The sequence below is a fragment of the Lynx canadensis genome, chromosome A3 (genome assembly GCF_007474595.2).
Source record: "Lynx canadensis isolate LIC74 chromosome A3, mLynCan4.pri.v2, whole genome shotgun sequence".
Lineage (NCBI taxonomy): Eukaryota > Metazoa > Chordata > Mammalia > Carnivora > Felidae > Lynx > Lynx canadensis.
In genome coordinates this window covers 121,203,489-121,217,509 of record NC_044305.1, presented here as the reverse complement: position 1 = coordinate 121,217,509, position 14,021 = coordinate 121,203,489, and the positions used below count along the sequence as shown (strand labels likewise).

The 14,021-nt window shown below is 37.0% G+C and overlaps 1 protein-coding gene across 1 annotated transcript in view; it reads right to left on the bottom strand.

Moving 5' to 3' along the window:
- Window positions 1-14,021, bottom strand: part of ATAD2B (ATPase family AAA domain containing 2B) — a 164,579-nt gene that overhangs the window by 83,985 nt on the left and 66,573 nt on the right. The window contains 1 exon segment of the mRNA XM_030311561.1: window positions 9,689-9,777. Within this exon segment, the coding sequence (XP_030167421.1) occupies window positions 9,689-9,777 (89 nt within the window).

Here is a 14,021-nt window from a genome sequence, read left to right as displayed (position 1 = left end):
ACTAATAGTTTCTTCCTTTTTATGGCTAAGCAATATTCCATTATATGGATGTGCCAAAATTTGTTTACTGAGTCACATGTTGATGGCCATGTGGATTGTTCCTAATTTGGGACTATTATCAAAACAGCTATGAACATTCATTCATATACAAGTCATGAAGATTTTCCCATAGGTTTGTTCCTAAAAGTTTTACACATTTACCTCTTAAGTTCATGCCTTTATCCTCTTAACCTTTAATGCTTAAAGAATCTGACACATCACATTTTGCATTCCTAATATTGCGTACCAAGGTCTCCTTTTTGTCCTGACCAATCATGCCAGAGATTTGTTAATTTTATTAGTTTTTACAAAGAAGCAACTTTTGATTTGTTGATATCTATACGTCTTTGTTTCAAGTTCATATTGTTTGCTATTTTTTGTTTACTAGTAACACTGAATTAGAGTAACAGCTCTTAACAGCAAACAAAATTCTCTTATATCTTTTTGTTATTTGTTTCTTATATTCTGTATATCACTAAACTTTGAAAATTAGTTATGATTTAAGACACAATATATGATCAATTTTTATAAATCCTGTGTATGTTTGAAAACAGTGTTCATTCTATATTTGTCTCAGGTAAGTATACCCACTAGATCATAAAATAAGGTTGTTCAAATAATCTATAGGGCATTGACATATTTCTTTTTTCTCATTTGGTCTTTTAACTACTCAGAGGCACATATCTCTCACAATGACTGTCAATTGGACTCTGCAGATCTGTCAATTTTTGTTTTATACAATTTGGAAACACAGTCATTAGGGAATTACAAATTCTAAATTGTTACTAAATGACTATTATGGACATTTTATAAATGAATAAAACCATATAACATGTAACCTCTTATGTATGAATTACTTCACTTAGCATTAAGTGTTTGAGGTTCATTCATGTTACATCTACCTGTACAGGGTACACCCATTCCTCTTCAAAGTGGAATAATATTCCATTGTATGGATATAACACATTTTATATATCCATCCAGCAGTTGATGGACATACGGGTTATTTCCATGTTTTGGCTATTATGAATAACACTGCTATGAATATTCATAACTGAGGTTTTGCATGCCTTTCCCCACAATTTTACTTGGAATCTTTCTATATCTTTTTTTACACATAGATATGTCTCTTATAAACAAAATGTCACCAAATTTTGGTCTTCCCCAGTCTGACAAATTTGTCTTTTATAACGAACATTTAGGGCACCTGGGCAGCTCAGTCAGTTAAGCGTCCGACTTCAGCTCAGGTCACGATCTCACAGTTCATGGGTTCAAGTCCTGCATCGGGCTCTGCACTGACAGCTCAGAGCCTAGAGCCTGCTTCAGATTCTGTGTCTTCCTCTTCTCTCTGCCCCTTCCCCACACTCTGTCTCTCTCTCAAAAATAAATAAACATTTTTAAAAAATTTTTTAATAATATAAAGAACATTTAGTCCCTTTACATTTCACGTCATTTTTTATATAATTGGGTTTAAACCTACAATTACATGTTGTGCTGTTTCTCACACTAGTTCTATGATTCCCCTCCCCTTCTTCATTCCATCTGGATTGATATTTTTGTTATTCTATTCCCCCTTACTAGCAGTTTAGAAATTATGTTTCTATTAGTAATTACTCTAGAACTTAAAACCTGCATACTTGGATCTCAAAGGTTCCCCTTTCAAGTTTGATGGATGAAGACTTTGCCAGATGATCCCTTACTCTACTTCAGAAAATAACTATAAAACCTGTACATAGTAATACATAAACATATACTTGAAGGAACTGGTGAGTAAACAGAGATACAGAGGCTCTGTTGGAAGTTCATGGTCACTTGGAGAAAAGGAGAACATACAGAGAGCAAGCTCCCCCCTCTCTCTGGCTTTCAGCACAGGGCTAAGTATAGTGAGGCAGGTGAGGAAGATGATGTAGGGAAACCCCTTAGCTTTCCAACCTGAGAGTTCAGAAAAGAGTGTGGGAGATCCCACAAGAGCAAGAGCAGGTGAAGACATCTCCAAACTCTATTTGCCCACATCTCTAAATGACCCCTAACAAACAAAGGCAGAGGGCAAAGAAACCAGCCACAGATAAAACATTTGAAAGGAGGCCAAAGCTGCCAGCTCTGTAGTTCAAGCCTAAAACAGAAAATCATCTATAAAACAAAGGAAATATTACACATAAAAGGAAAATAATAAAATCCAAAGCCTTCATAAACTAACATTAATAATATCCAGGATGCAATCCAAATTGCCCAACAAATGAAGAACCAATGAGAAAAGAAAATCAAGCAGGCCTAACAGTGAGATGAAACCAGATGTTGAAGAAGCTAACACAAAAGGATTTTAAAGCAACGATCACTAACCTCGATGAAGTAAAACAAAATATGTTTAAATGCGTGAAAATCATACTAGAAAAATATAAATAATGAAAAATAATTAAATGTAAGTTCTACAATTGAAAAATAATTTCTGAAAAAAAATGTGTTGGCTGGACGAAACAGCAAAATGGACATGACAAAGGAAAAAGTAATGACTGACTGAAGACAGATGAATAAAAATTACACAAGATGAAGAGACAAAAAGATTGAAAAAAAGACAAATTAGCAGACACATGATAACCACAAATAAGAGTAAACACAAAGCCCATACTGAGAGGCATATCACCACTAAGCTGTTAAAAACCAAAGCTATAGAGCAAATATTCAAAGCAGCAAGAGAAAAACCACATATTATAAAGCACAGGAAGAATGATCCAATTAATGGCTTTCTACTTCTAGGCTGTAATGTAGGGGACATAGAATCCTGGTGGGAATCAGCTGACTGACTCAGTAAGTAGAAGAGACAAAGCTGAGATTCCAAGGACCCCAAGAGGACTTAGAGTTCACCAAAAAGAGTACCAGAGAAGAAACCACTGCACAGAAAGAAAACTTAAGAAATAGCCACAGGGCCTCTCCAGACTTCAGCTAAATATTGCACGCATGTGAAGAAATCACTCACAGCTTCGGGAAAAAACAGTATTTTTCCCGACTAGAAGTAACAGTATTTTATACTCACAAAGAACCAGGAGTATTGCCAGTTCCCAGAAGCCAGATTGGTAAACCTCATGATTCACAGGTCATTGTGTGTAATACACACAAGGACCCTCCTTCATTAGTGGGGAACAGTTAGCTACACTGAAGACTGCTCCAGATCCACGTAACAACTCTTAAAAGCACGATTCAAAAGAATCAAACTGTTTTCAAGTAAGTTAACGGTGTCCCCTCAAAAAACTCAAGAATATTTATTTATAATATCCTACCTAGGACTCAACAAGGCAAAATTTATGTCTGGCATCCAATAAAATTGCCAGAAAATACAGTGTATAATAAAAATTAATCAAATAAAATCAACCCCAAACTAAGATGTTAGAATTGGCAGATAAGGACATTAAAGTAGTCATTATAAAGATATTCCAAATGTTGAAAAGTTTCTTATATTTTTCTACAGAAGATACAAAACAGACCCACACAGAACCTGTAGAGATCAAAATAAAAATATGTAAGATGAAAAATATAATGAACCAAAGAACAGATTAAACACTTTAAAAAATTAGTTGACTAAAAGAGCAAACCAACTTCCCAAAATGAAACACTGAAGAGATAGTTTAAAGCAAACTTAGGGGTGCTTGGCCAGCTCAGTAGGTAAAGCATGCGACTCTTGATCTCAGGATTGTTGAGATGGAGCCCCATGTTGGGCGTGGTGATTAGTTAAAAAACAAATTTTTTTTTAAAAAGTCAAAATTAACTTATCATCAATGAACTGTGAGACAAGATCAAGCAACTTATAACTGGAGGACCACAAGGACAGGAAAGACAAAAACAAGGGAGACAGATAAATATTTTAAGAAATAATGGCCAAAAACATTAAAACTTTGATGAAAACTAGAAGCTCACATATGTCAGGAGCTCAATTCAAGAATGAGAAAAAAAAAATGGAGAAAACGCTACCAAGGAATATCATTAAACAAACTGCACAAAACAAGCAATAAAGCAGAAAACAACCATTAAAAGCAGTTAGAGGAAAAAGATACACAGCCCAGCAATTCCACTCCTAGGTGTCTACCCAAAAGAGATGAAAATATATGTGAACACAAAGACTTACATATGAATGTTCACAGCAGCATTATTCATAACAGCCCAAATTGGAAACATCTAAATACATATCCAATGTGTGCCTTATCCATGCAATGGGTACTACTCAGCAAAAAAAAAGGAAAAAAACAGCAACACATGGCAAACCATGGATGCTCCGCTAAACCATCATACTCACTGAAAGAAACTAGACATAAGAGACCACATACTGTGTGATCCCATTCACATGAAATGTTCACAAGAGGCAATTTTATAGAGACAGAGATTAGATTACTGGTTGGCTGGAGGGGAAAACAAGGATTTACTACAAATGGACATGGTGGATCTTACAGAGGGAAGAAAAATGTTCTAAAATTGCTTTATTCTAATGTTGTACCACTTGGTATAGTTATTTTTAAAATCATTTTAAATGATGCATTTTAGGGGTGCCTGAGAGGCTCAGTTAAGCATCCAACTGACTCTTGATTTCAGCTCAGGTCATGATCTTGTGGTCATGGGATCGAGCCCCACATAACACTCCATGCTGAGCATGGGGCCTGCTTAGGATTCTCCCGCCCCTCTCTCTCTGCCCCTCCCCTTCTCGTGCTCTCTCCCTCTCTCAAAATAAATGAACTTAAAAAGCTGCTTTAAAAAATCACTGCATTTTATACTTGAAATGAAATATATAAAAAATGTAATATATATGTAAAAAATGTAACATATATATATATATATATATACACACACACACATATATATATATTTATATTATATATAAAATATATAAAACTGTTACGGGGCACCTGGCTGGCTCAGTCAGTAGTGAGCGACTCTTGATCTCAGGGTTGTGAGTTCAAGCCCCATCCTGGATGTGCAGATTACTTAAAAAAGAAGTCTTAAAAAAAACTGTTACAGTTTTATTCATAAACTAAATATTGATATTTATATATCAGTGAACTGATATGTAAAATAAAACTAAATAGAACTGCTTTCTTAAAAAAAGTTAACTTTTTCAGACATGGAAAAGGTGAAACAATTTATGTCCTGCAGACCTACTCTGTAAGAAACAGAGGCAGGGGCACCTGGGTGGCTCAGTTGGTTAAGCGTCCAACTTCATCTCAGGTCATGACCTCATGGCTTGTGAGTTCAGTTCAAGCCCCACACCGGGCTCTGTGTTGACAGCTCACAGCCTGGTGCCTGCTTCTGAGATTTTGTGTCACCCTCTCTCTCTGCCCCCCCCCCACCCCCTGCTCATGCTCTCTCTCAAAAATCAATTAACATGTAAAAATTTTTTAAAAAACTGCCTGGGTGGCTCAGTCGGTTAAGTGGCCGACTTCAGCTCAGGTCATGATCTCGCGGTCCGTGAGTTCGAGCCCCACGTTGGGCTCTGTGCTGACAGCTCAGAGCCTGGAGCCTGTTTCAGATTCTGTATCTCCTTCTCTCTGACCCTCCCCCATTCATGCTCTGTCTCTCTCTGTCTCAAAAATAGATAAACGTTAAAAAAAATTTTTTTTAAATGTAGGCAGAAAGAATTATAACACATGGAAACAGAGATAGCTACAAAACAAGGAACATCAGGAAGGTAACTACATCAATGAATCTTTAAGGATGATGGTGGTTATTAGGATTATTATTTAAATCTCTTCAAAAGGATGTGTAGTGGAAAAAAAAGTATGACAGCAATAGCACAGGAAAGCAGAAATGCAAGCATACTATTTTAAGGTCTTCTACCATATGTGAAATGGCATGTTGTCACTTGAAGGTAGATGATGACAAAGTAAAGACATATACTGTAAACCTTAAAGTCACCATGAAAATAATAAAATGTAACAAGCTAACAAAAGAAGTAAAATGGAAGCATAAAAAAAATATTCAGGGGTGCCTTGGTGGCTCAGTCGGTTAAGCACCCGATACTTGATTTTGGCTCGGGTCTTGATCTCACAGTTCGTGGGATTGAGCCTCTGGCTCTGAGCTGACAGCACAGAGCATGCCTGGGATTCTCTCTCCCCTCAATCTCTGCCCCTCCGCCACTCACGAGCACATGCACTCTCTCAAAATAAATAAACGTTAAAAAAAATATTCAATTAATTGAAGGAAGAAAGAACAAAAAGGAAAAAACAGAACAAAGAACAGATGGACAGGGGCGCCTGGGTGGCTCGGTCGGTTAAGCATCCGACTTCGGCTCAGGTCATGATCTCGGGGTCCGTGAGTTCGAGCCCCACGTCGGGCTCTGTGCTGACAGCTCAGAGCCTGAAGCCTGTTTCAGATTCTGTGTCTCCCTCTCTCTGACCCTCCCCCGTTCATGCTCTGTCCCTCTCTGTCTCAAAAATAAATAGATGTTAAAAAAAAAAATTAAAAATATAAAAATAAAAAAAAAAGAACAGATGGACAAATAGCTAACAATCATCAAGATGATAAATTTAACTTTATCAATAGTCATATGGGGGTGCCTGGGTGGCTCAGTCGGTAAGCATCCAACTTCGGCCTGGTCATGATCCCACAGTTCATGGGTTCAAGCCCCGCATCAGGCTCTGTGCTGACAGCTCAGAGCCTGGAGGCTGCTTCAGATTCTGTGTCTCCTTCTCTCTCTGCCCCTTCCCCACTCATGCTCTGTCTCTCAAAGATAAATAAACGTTAAACAAAAAAAATTTTTTGAATAGTTATATGAAATGTAAAAAGCCTGTTTTGGGGGAAGTGAGCATATTCATTACCTGGATTATAGTTACAGTTTCATAGGTATATACATATGTTAAAATATGTCAAATGTACTCTTTATACTGCATAAACATTTTGTATGTCAATTATATCTCAATAAAACAGCTTTTAAAAAATCAACAGTGGAGGCACCTGGGTGGCTCAGTCAGTTAAGCATCTGACTCTTGGTTTCAGCTCAGGTCATGATCTCATGGTTTCGTGAGTTCGGACCCTGCATAGGGCTCTGTGCTGATGGTGTGGAGCCTGCTTGGGATTCTCTCTCTCCGTCCCTCTCTGCCCCTCCCCTGCTCACACTCTTTCTCAAAATAAACTTAAAAATTATAATAAAAAAACTGAAAATCAACAGGAAAATAAAAAGGAGATTCTAAAATATATTCAAAAATTCTTTTTAAAAAGGCAAGAAAGGAGGAGTGCCTGGGTGGCTCAATCAGTTAAGCATCAGACTTCAGTTCAAGTCATAATCTCACGGTTCGTGGGTTCAAAACCCACATCGGGCTCTGTGCTGATAGCTCAGAGCCTGAAGCCTGCTTCGGATTCTGTGTCTCCATCTCTCTGCCCCTGCCCCACTCGCTCGCTGTCTCTCTCAAATATAAATAAACATTAAAAAAAAAAATTTAAGGCAAGAAAGGAGAAATAGAAAAGGAAAACAACTGACACAAATAGAAAACAAGGTTGTCCTCCAATCCGAACAGGTAATTACAGAAACATTTACAGACTATATCATCAAAATAAATCAAGAGAGTGTCAGATTACAAAAACACCCAACTACACATTATCTACTTAAAAAACACTGTAAATATAAAGACACAGAAAAGTTTATAGTAAATTAATAGAAGAAATGTCCTGAACAAAAAGCATGAGAAGTCTACACTGAACATAGATGAAAACAGATTTAAAAATGAAAAGTTGGGCAACTGAGTGGCTCAGTTGGTGAAGCATCTGACTCTTGATTTCAGCTCAGGTCACAATCTTATGATTTGTGGGTTCAAGCCCTGTGTGAAGCTCTGTACTGATAGCACAGAGCCTGCTTGGGATTCTCTCTCTCTCCCTCTCTCTGCCCCTCATGCGCTCGCTCTCTCTCTCTCTCTCTCTCTCAAAAATAAATAAATCAACAAATAAGAATAATTAGACGCAAAAAATTCAGTAAAAAAAATTTATCACAATAAACTTAAATTAGAAAGAAATAATAAGATAATCAAGAAAAAACCTACAATTTGTAAACACACTACTAATCATTGTGTCAGAAAAAATGACATTAGAAATTATTTTGAAGTATATGACAGTGAATATACAAGAGATCAAAAAATGTGGGATGCAGCTAAACAGTGTTTAAAAGAAAACTTACAATTTTCAATGCCTATATTAGCAAAGAATTAGTTTCAATCAAAAAAACTCTAAGCTTCCATTTTAATAATCTGGGGAAAAAATAAAATTAAACCCAAAACAAACAAACAAAACAAAACCCAAGAAAAGTCATGAAGGAATCTTAAGTGCATATTGCTAAGTGAAAGAAGCTAATCTGGAAAAGATTATATACTGTATGATTCCTACTATATAGCATTCTAGAAAAGGCAAAACTATAAATAAAGACAGTTAAAAAAAAAGTCTATGTTACCAAGGGCAAGGGGAGGTGAGTGGTAGAACATACATATATAGGATTTTTAGGGCCGTGAAAATACTCTGTATGACATGATAATGATGTATACATGTCACTATACTTTTGTCCAAATTCATAAAATGTGCAATACCAACGGTGAACCCTAAGGTAAATCTATGGGTTTTGTTTATGATGTGTTACTGTATGCTCCTCAATTGTAACAAATGTACCCACTAGTGAAAGATGTTAATAATAAGGGAAGCTATGGGGTGCCTGGGTGGCTCCTCGGTTAAGTGTCCAACTCTAGATTTCACCTCAGGTCATGGGCTCTCAGTTTGGGAGATCAAGCCACAGGTCAGGATGCTTGAGATTCTCTCTCTCTCTCCCCCTCCCCCACTCCCTTGCACACCTGTGTTCTGTCTGTCTCTCTCACTTTCTCTCTCTCTCTCTCTCTCTCAAAATAAATCCACTAGAATGGATAAAGTTAACAAGAACAGCAAAACCAAATGTTGGCAAGGATGAGGAGCAACCCAAGTTCTCATACATTACAGGTAAGAACATAAAATATAACAAACTTGGAAAACCATGCCAATTTAAACATACACTTACCATAGGACCCAGCCATTCCTCTCTCAGGTATTTACTCAACAGAAATCATAACAAATGTGCACACGAAAATGTGTACGCAAATGTTCATAGTAGCATTATCATAACAGCCAAAAACAGAAGTGAACTAAATCTCCCTCAGATGGATTAACAAATAAATAAATTGTGGTACATATACATACTTTCCCTCCCTCCCTCACTCTTAGTCCCTCCCTCCCTTCCTAACTAAGGATGACTACTCAGAAATGGAAAAGAACAAAATATTAGTATACATGACACAGATTAAAATTTCAAGATTAGGCAACTTTTTCTATAAAAGGCATGAAACTAAATGTATGTAAACTTTGCAAGCCATATAATCTTTCTCTCACAACTACTCATTCAATTCTTCTCTTGTAGCACAGAAGTAGCCATGTGAAAGGTACAAGCATGGTTATGTTCCAATAAAACTTTACAGAAACAGGCAAAAGGCTAGAAGTGGCCCACAGGTTACAGTTTGCTCACCCTTGAGCTAAGTCAAAGGAGTCTTCCTCAAGGACACAGTTCACATTTTTGTAAGCCTCCTAGCACTTATCCAAAGGCTAAAGCTAACTACTGTGTCAGTGACTGAAAAGAATCCAACATAATCTGATTAAGAAAAATTACCTATGGATCTGATCTTGTCTGCTGGAGCGAACTGGAGCTAATCCATCTATTTCATCAAAAAATATTATAGAAGGTCTCATCAAATATGCCTAGTATAAAAAGAAAACAAGTGTTATTTATAGTTCTCATTTTTTACATTTAAGTATTGTATTTTCTTAATAGGTCATATAAGCAAATGCTACAACGTGCAGTAATTAAGAAAGAATAAAAATGAAAACTCCTTACCACCCAGTCTCCAACCACAAGGCCTCTCCCAGTACACAACTACTGTTCCCAGTTTGTTTACCCTTCTGTGTGTGTCATTTATATATGTACACAAATATTTTAAACATACTATTTTATTTAATGCATTTTAAACAAAGTATTCACATTGCTTTACCAAATAACACAGTCTATTTTATGTAACTATATATATTTTCATTATTTTTTTTATTTGAGAGAGAGAGAAAGAGAGTGTGGACATGTGGGAGAGGGGCAGAGAGGGGCGGAGAGGGGGAGAGGGAGAGGACGAATCTCAAGCAAGCTCCATACTCAGCACAGAGCTTGACTCAGGGCTGGAGCCCAAGACCCTGGGATCACGACCTAAGACCAAGTCAAGAGTTGGATGCTCAACAGACTGAACCACCCAGACACCCCTGAGCAATATATTTTAATTAGCTTCCATATAAGTGCACAATGATCTGCCTCATTCTTTATTAACAGCTACAAAATGCCCCACTGTATGGTGTGCCATAATTAAACTAGTCTCCTATGTGTGGACATGTAGGCTATTTTGTTTTATTTTTAAGTTTTTAATTATTTATTTTTGAGAGAGAGAGTAAGCATAAGCAGGAAAGGGGCAGAAAGAGAGACAGAGAGAGAGAGAGCGCGCGCCAAGCAGGCTCTGCACTGACAGTGCAGATGTGGGGCTGATACAGGGCTCAAACTCATGAACCATGAGATCATGACCTGAGCAGCAATCAAGAGTTGGATGCTTAACCTACTGAGCCACCCAGGTGGCCCTAGGCTATTTTCAATCTTTTCCTATTATCAATAATGCCTGAATAAACATTTGGCCTTTTATATAAATACAGACATAAACACATAAATATAATAAATTCTAAAAGTGGTTCAAAAGGCAAACGTCATTTCTAATATAGTTAGTTATTTTCAAATTGCCTTCCACTGATCACCACCAATATTTAAGAAACCTCACCAAAAATGTATTATCAAACTTTGATTTTTTAGAATAAAAAATATCTCAGTTCATTTTGATTTTTATTTCTACTCTCAATAAAAATGAGCACTTTCATATCTCTAAGAGCCATTTGTACTGCTTTTTTTTAATGAAAGTTCTGGTCAGATCTTTGCCAATTTTTCTATTGCATCATTGTTCTTTTGCTTACTGATTTCTAGGAGCCATTCATTTTAAAAATTAAGACTTCTCTCTGTGAAAGGAAATGCAAATATTTTTCTGCAAGGGGTACCATTTATCTTTTGGTTTTGCTTATGATATTTTGTTGCAATGCAGAATCTAAAAATAAAATGTATATAGGGAATCTGTTCTTTGATAGTTAAAACTCTCCCTACTCTGATATTAGGAATAAATCATGAGTTTTCTTCCATTACTTTCACAGTTGTCATTTTTCACTTAAATCTTAAATGTAGCAGCAACCTAATTTGATTTAATATAAATATTAGATTACAAATGTTAAGTCTTTATATTGTATAATTTACTCATATACAGTTTATGTATGTTTCAAAATTACTTACAGCAAATTCTTAGTTCACAGCAAGGACAACCTTCTAAAAACCAGATACAAATTTCACATCTCTCCCTGGTTGATATGCATTAAACCTCCAGTGTTTTCTAATAATTTTAAATGAAGGGCATTTCAATCACAAAACAGGTTTTAGGAGAAAAAAGTTTGTAAAACCAGAATTATATACTGAGAGAAAACGAATATGGGAACCCGCTGGCTCAGTCGGTAGAAGATGCGACTTTTGGGTCTCTGGGTTGTGAGTTCAAGCCCCACACTGGGTAAATCAATCACTTAAATAAATAAATAAGTGTATTTGAAGCGAGAGAAAGAACAAAGATTTGATCAGCACTTTTATATACATGAAACACATAGCTGTTTTTCAGAACTACAGCCTCGCAGAATTACAATATCAAAGTACTGTATATCTTGTGCTCTTCACTGTGACAAGCACTTTATGTACTTCTTTTCTGTGAAATCTCACAGTAGTCCAGTGAGATTAGTATTTTTTCCTCTGTTTTATAAAAGAGGCAACTAAAATCAGATGTTTTCATTCATTTCAAGTTGCATACTAAATATAAAGTCAGACCTTAGTCATTTTTCTGACACCTAAGACCAAACTCTTGGCCAATATATAATACCGCCATCATTTCATTTAGTGCATAGATCATGTCAATTTAGGAATGTGGACTCTTTCAATTAAAAAGACAATAATGAAGGGCACCTGGGTGGTTCAGCTGGTTAAGCATCCAACTTCGGCTCAGGTCATGATCTCATGGTTTGTGAGTTTGAGCCCCACGTCAGGCTCTGTGCTGACAGTTCAGAGCCTAGAGCCTGCTTTGCATTCTGTGTCTGCCTCTCTCTCTGTCTGCCCTCACCCCACTTGTACTCTGTTTCTGTCTTTCAAAAATAAATAAACATTTAAAAAAATTATAAAAATAAATAAGTAAATAAATAAATAAATAAATAGACAATAATGAGGGTGCATGGGTGGCTCAGGAAGTTAAGCATTAGACTCTTGATTTCGACTACTGATTTCGGCTCAGGTCATGATCTCAAGGTTTGTAAGCCCTGCATCAAGCTCTGCACTGACAGCGCATGGCCTGCTTGGGATATTCTCTCTTCCTGTCACTCTGCCCCTCCCCACGCACTCTCTCTCAAAATAAATTAAAGCTTTGCTGAAAAAAAATTCTTAGGGGCCCCTGAGTGGTTCAGTCGGTTAAATGTCTGACTTCAGCTCAGGTCATGATCTCACCGTTCGTGGATTTGAGCCCCGCTTTGGGCTCTGTGCTGACAGCTCGGAGCCCGGAGCCTGCTTCAGAGTCTATGTCTCCCTCTCTCTGCCCCTCCCCCACTCATTCTCACTCATTCTCTCTCTCTCTCTCTCTCTCTCTCTCAAAAATAAACATTAAAAAAATATTTTTTTAATTTTAAACAGCTTTGTTGCAGTATAATACACATAACATAAAAATTTTAACTACATGCATACTGTTTTTTTTTTTTTTAAGTTTATTTATTCTTGAGAGATAGAGACAGACCATGAGCAGGGGAGGGGGAGAGAGAAGGGGACACACAGAATCCAAAGCAGGTTCCAGGCTCCGAGCTGTCAGCACAGCATAGAGCCCGACACGGGGCTTGAACCCATGAATTGCGAAATCATGACCTGAGCCGAAGCCAGATGCTTAACCGACTGAGCCACCCAGGCACCCCCATACATACTCTTAAAGGAGACCAACTGCATGTTGAACTTGCCAATAGACACTGAACACCTTGAAGGCAAAAATTTTACTATATCCCTTTCTACTCACATTATCTAGAACATGGCACTTTTTCATACTAACTAAAAGTAATGTTTGAAGTGCTTTACCAATTACAAAAGACTTTGAAACACATCAACTCAAGTAATGGCAACTTGAAAATTGCTTGTCGAAAGCTTTCTTTTAAAATTTCATGTAATTTCCTTAGATGTTATGAAATAGAAGCTGCATTGTCAAATATGAATGACTTCCTTCACTAGTTCCAATAACCAAAAGTGAATTTATATCAGGACTAAGTTTTATTAAGTATGAGGAAATAATACTTTTAAAGTTACAGTGATAAAAAAAAAAGACTGCCTACATGATATTCAGTCACCTAACCCTGCCTTTTTAAAAAAAAATTTTTTTTAATGTTTATTTATTCTTGAGAGAGAGAGACAGAGAGAGAGACAGAGTATGAGCAGGGGAGGGGAGGGGCAGAGAGAGAGGGAGACACAGAATCTGAAGCAGGCTCCAGGCTCTGAGCTGTCAGCACAGAGCCTGACACAGGGCTCCAACCCACGGACTGTGAGATCATGACCTGAGCTGAAGTCTGATGCTTAACTGACTGAGCCACCCAGGCGCCCCACCTAACCCTGCCTTTTTAAAGCATTCATTACAGAATTCTTCCAGCATCATATTTTATAGCTTATGAAAATAATGTACTACCCTGTAAGATTTCTATGCTTGTTCCATTTCCTCAATTAGACTATAACTTCATGATATATGAAATTATACCCAGGGTTTTCAAAAGCATCGAACGTGGTATTATATGCTTAGTAGCCACCTTAATAAATA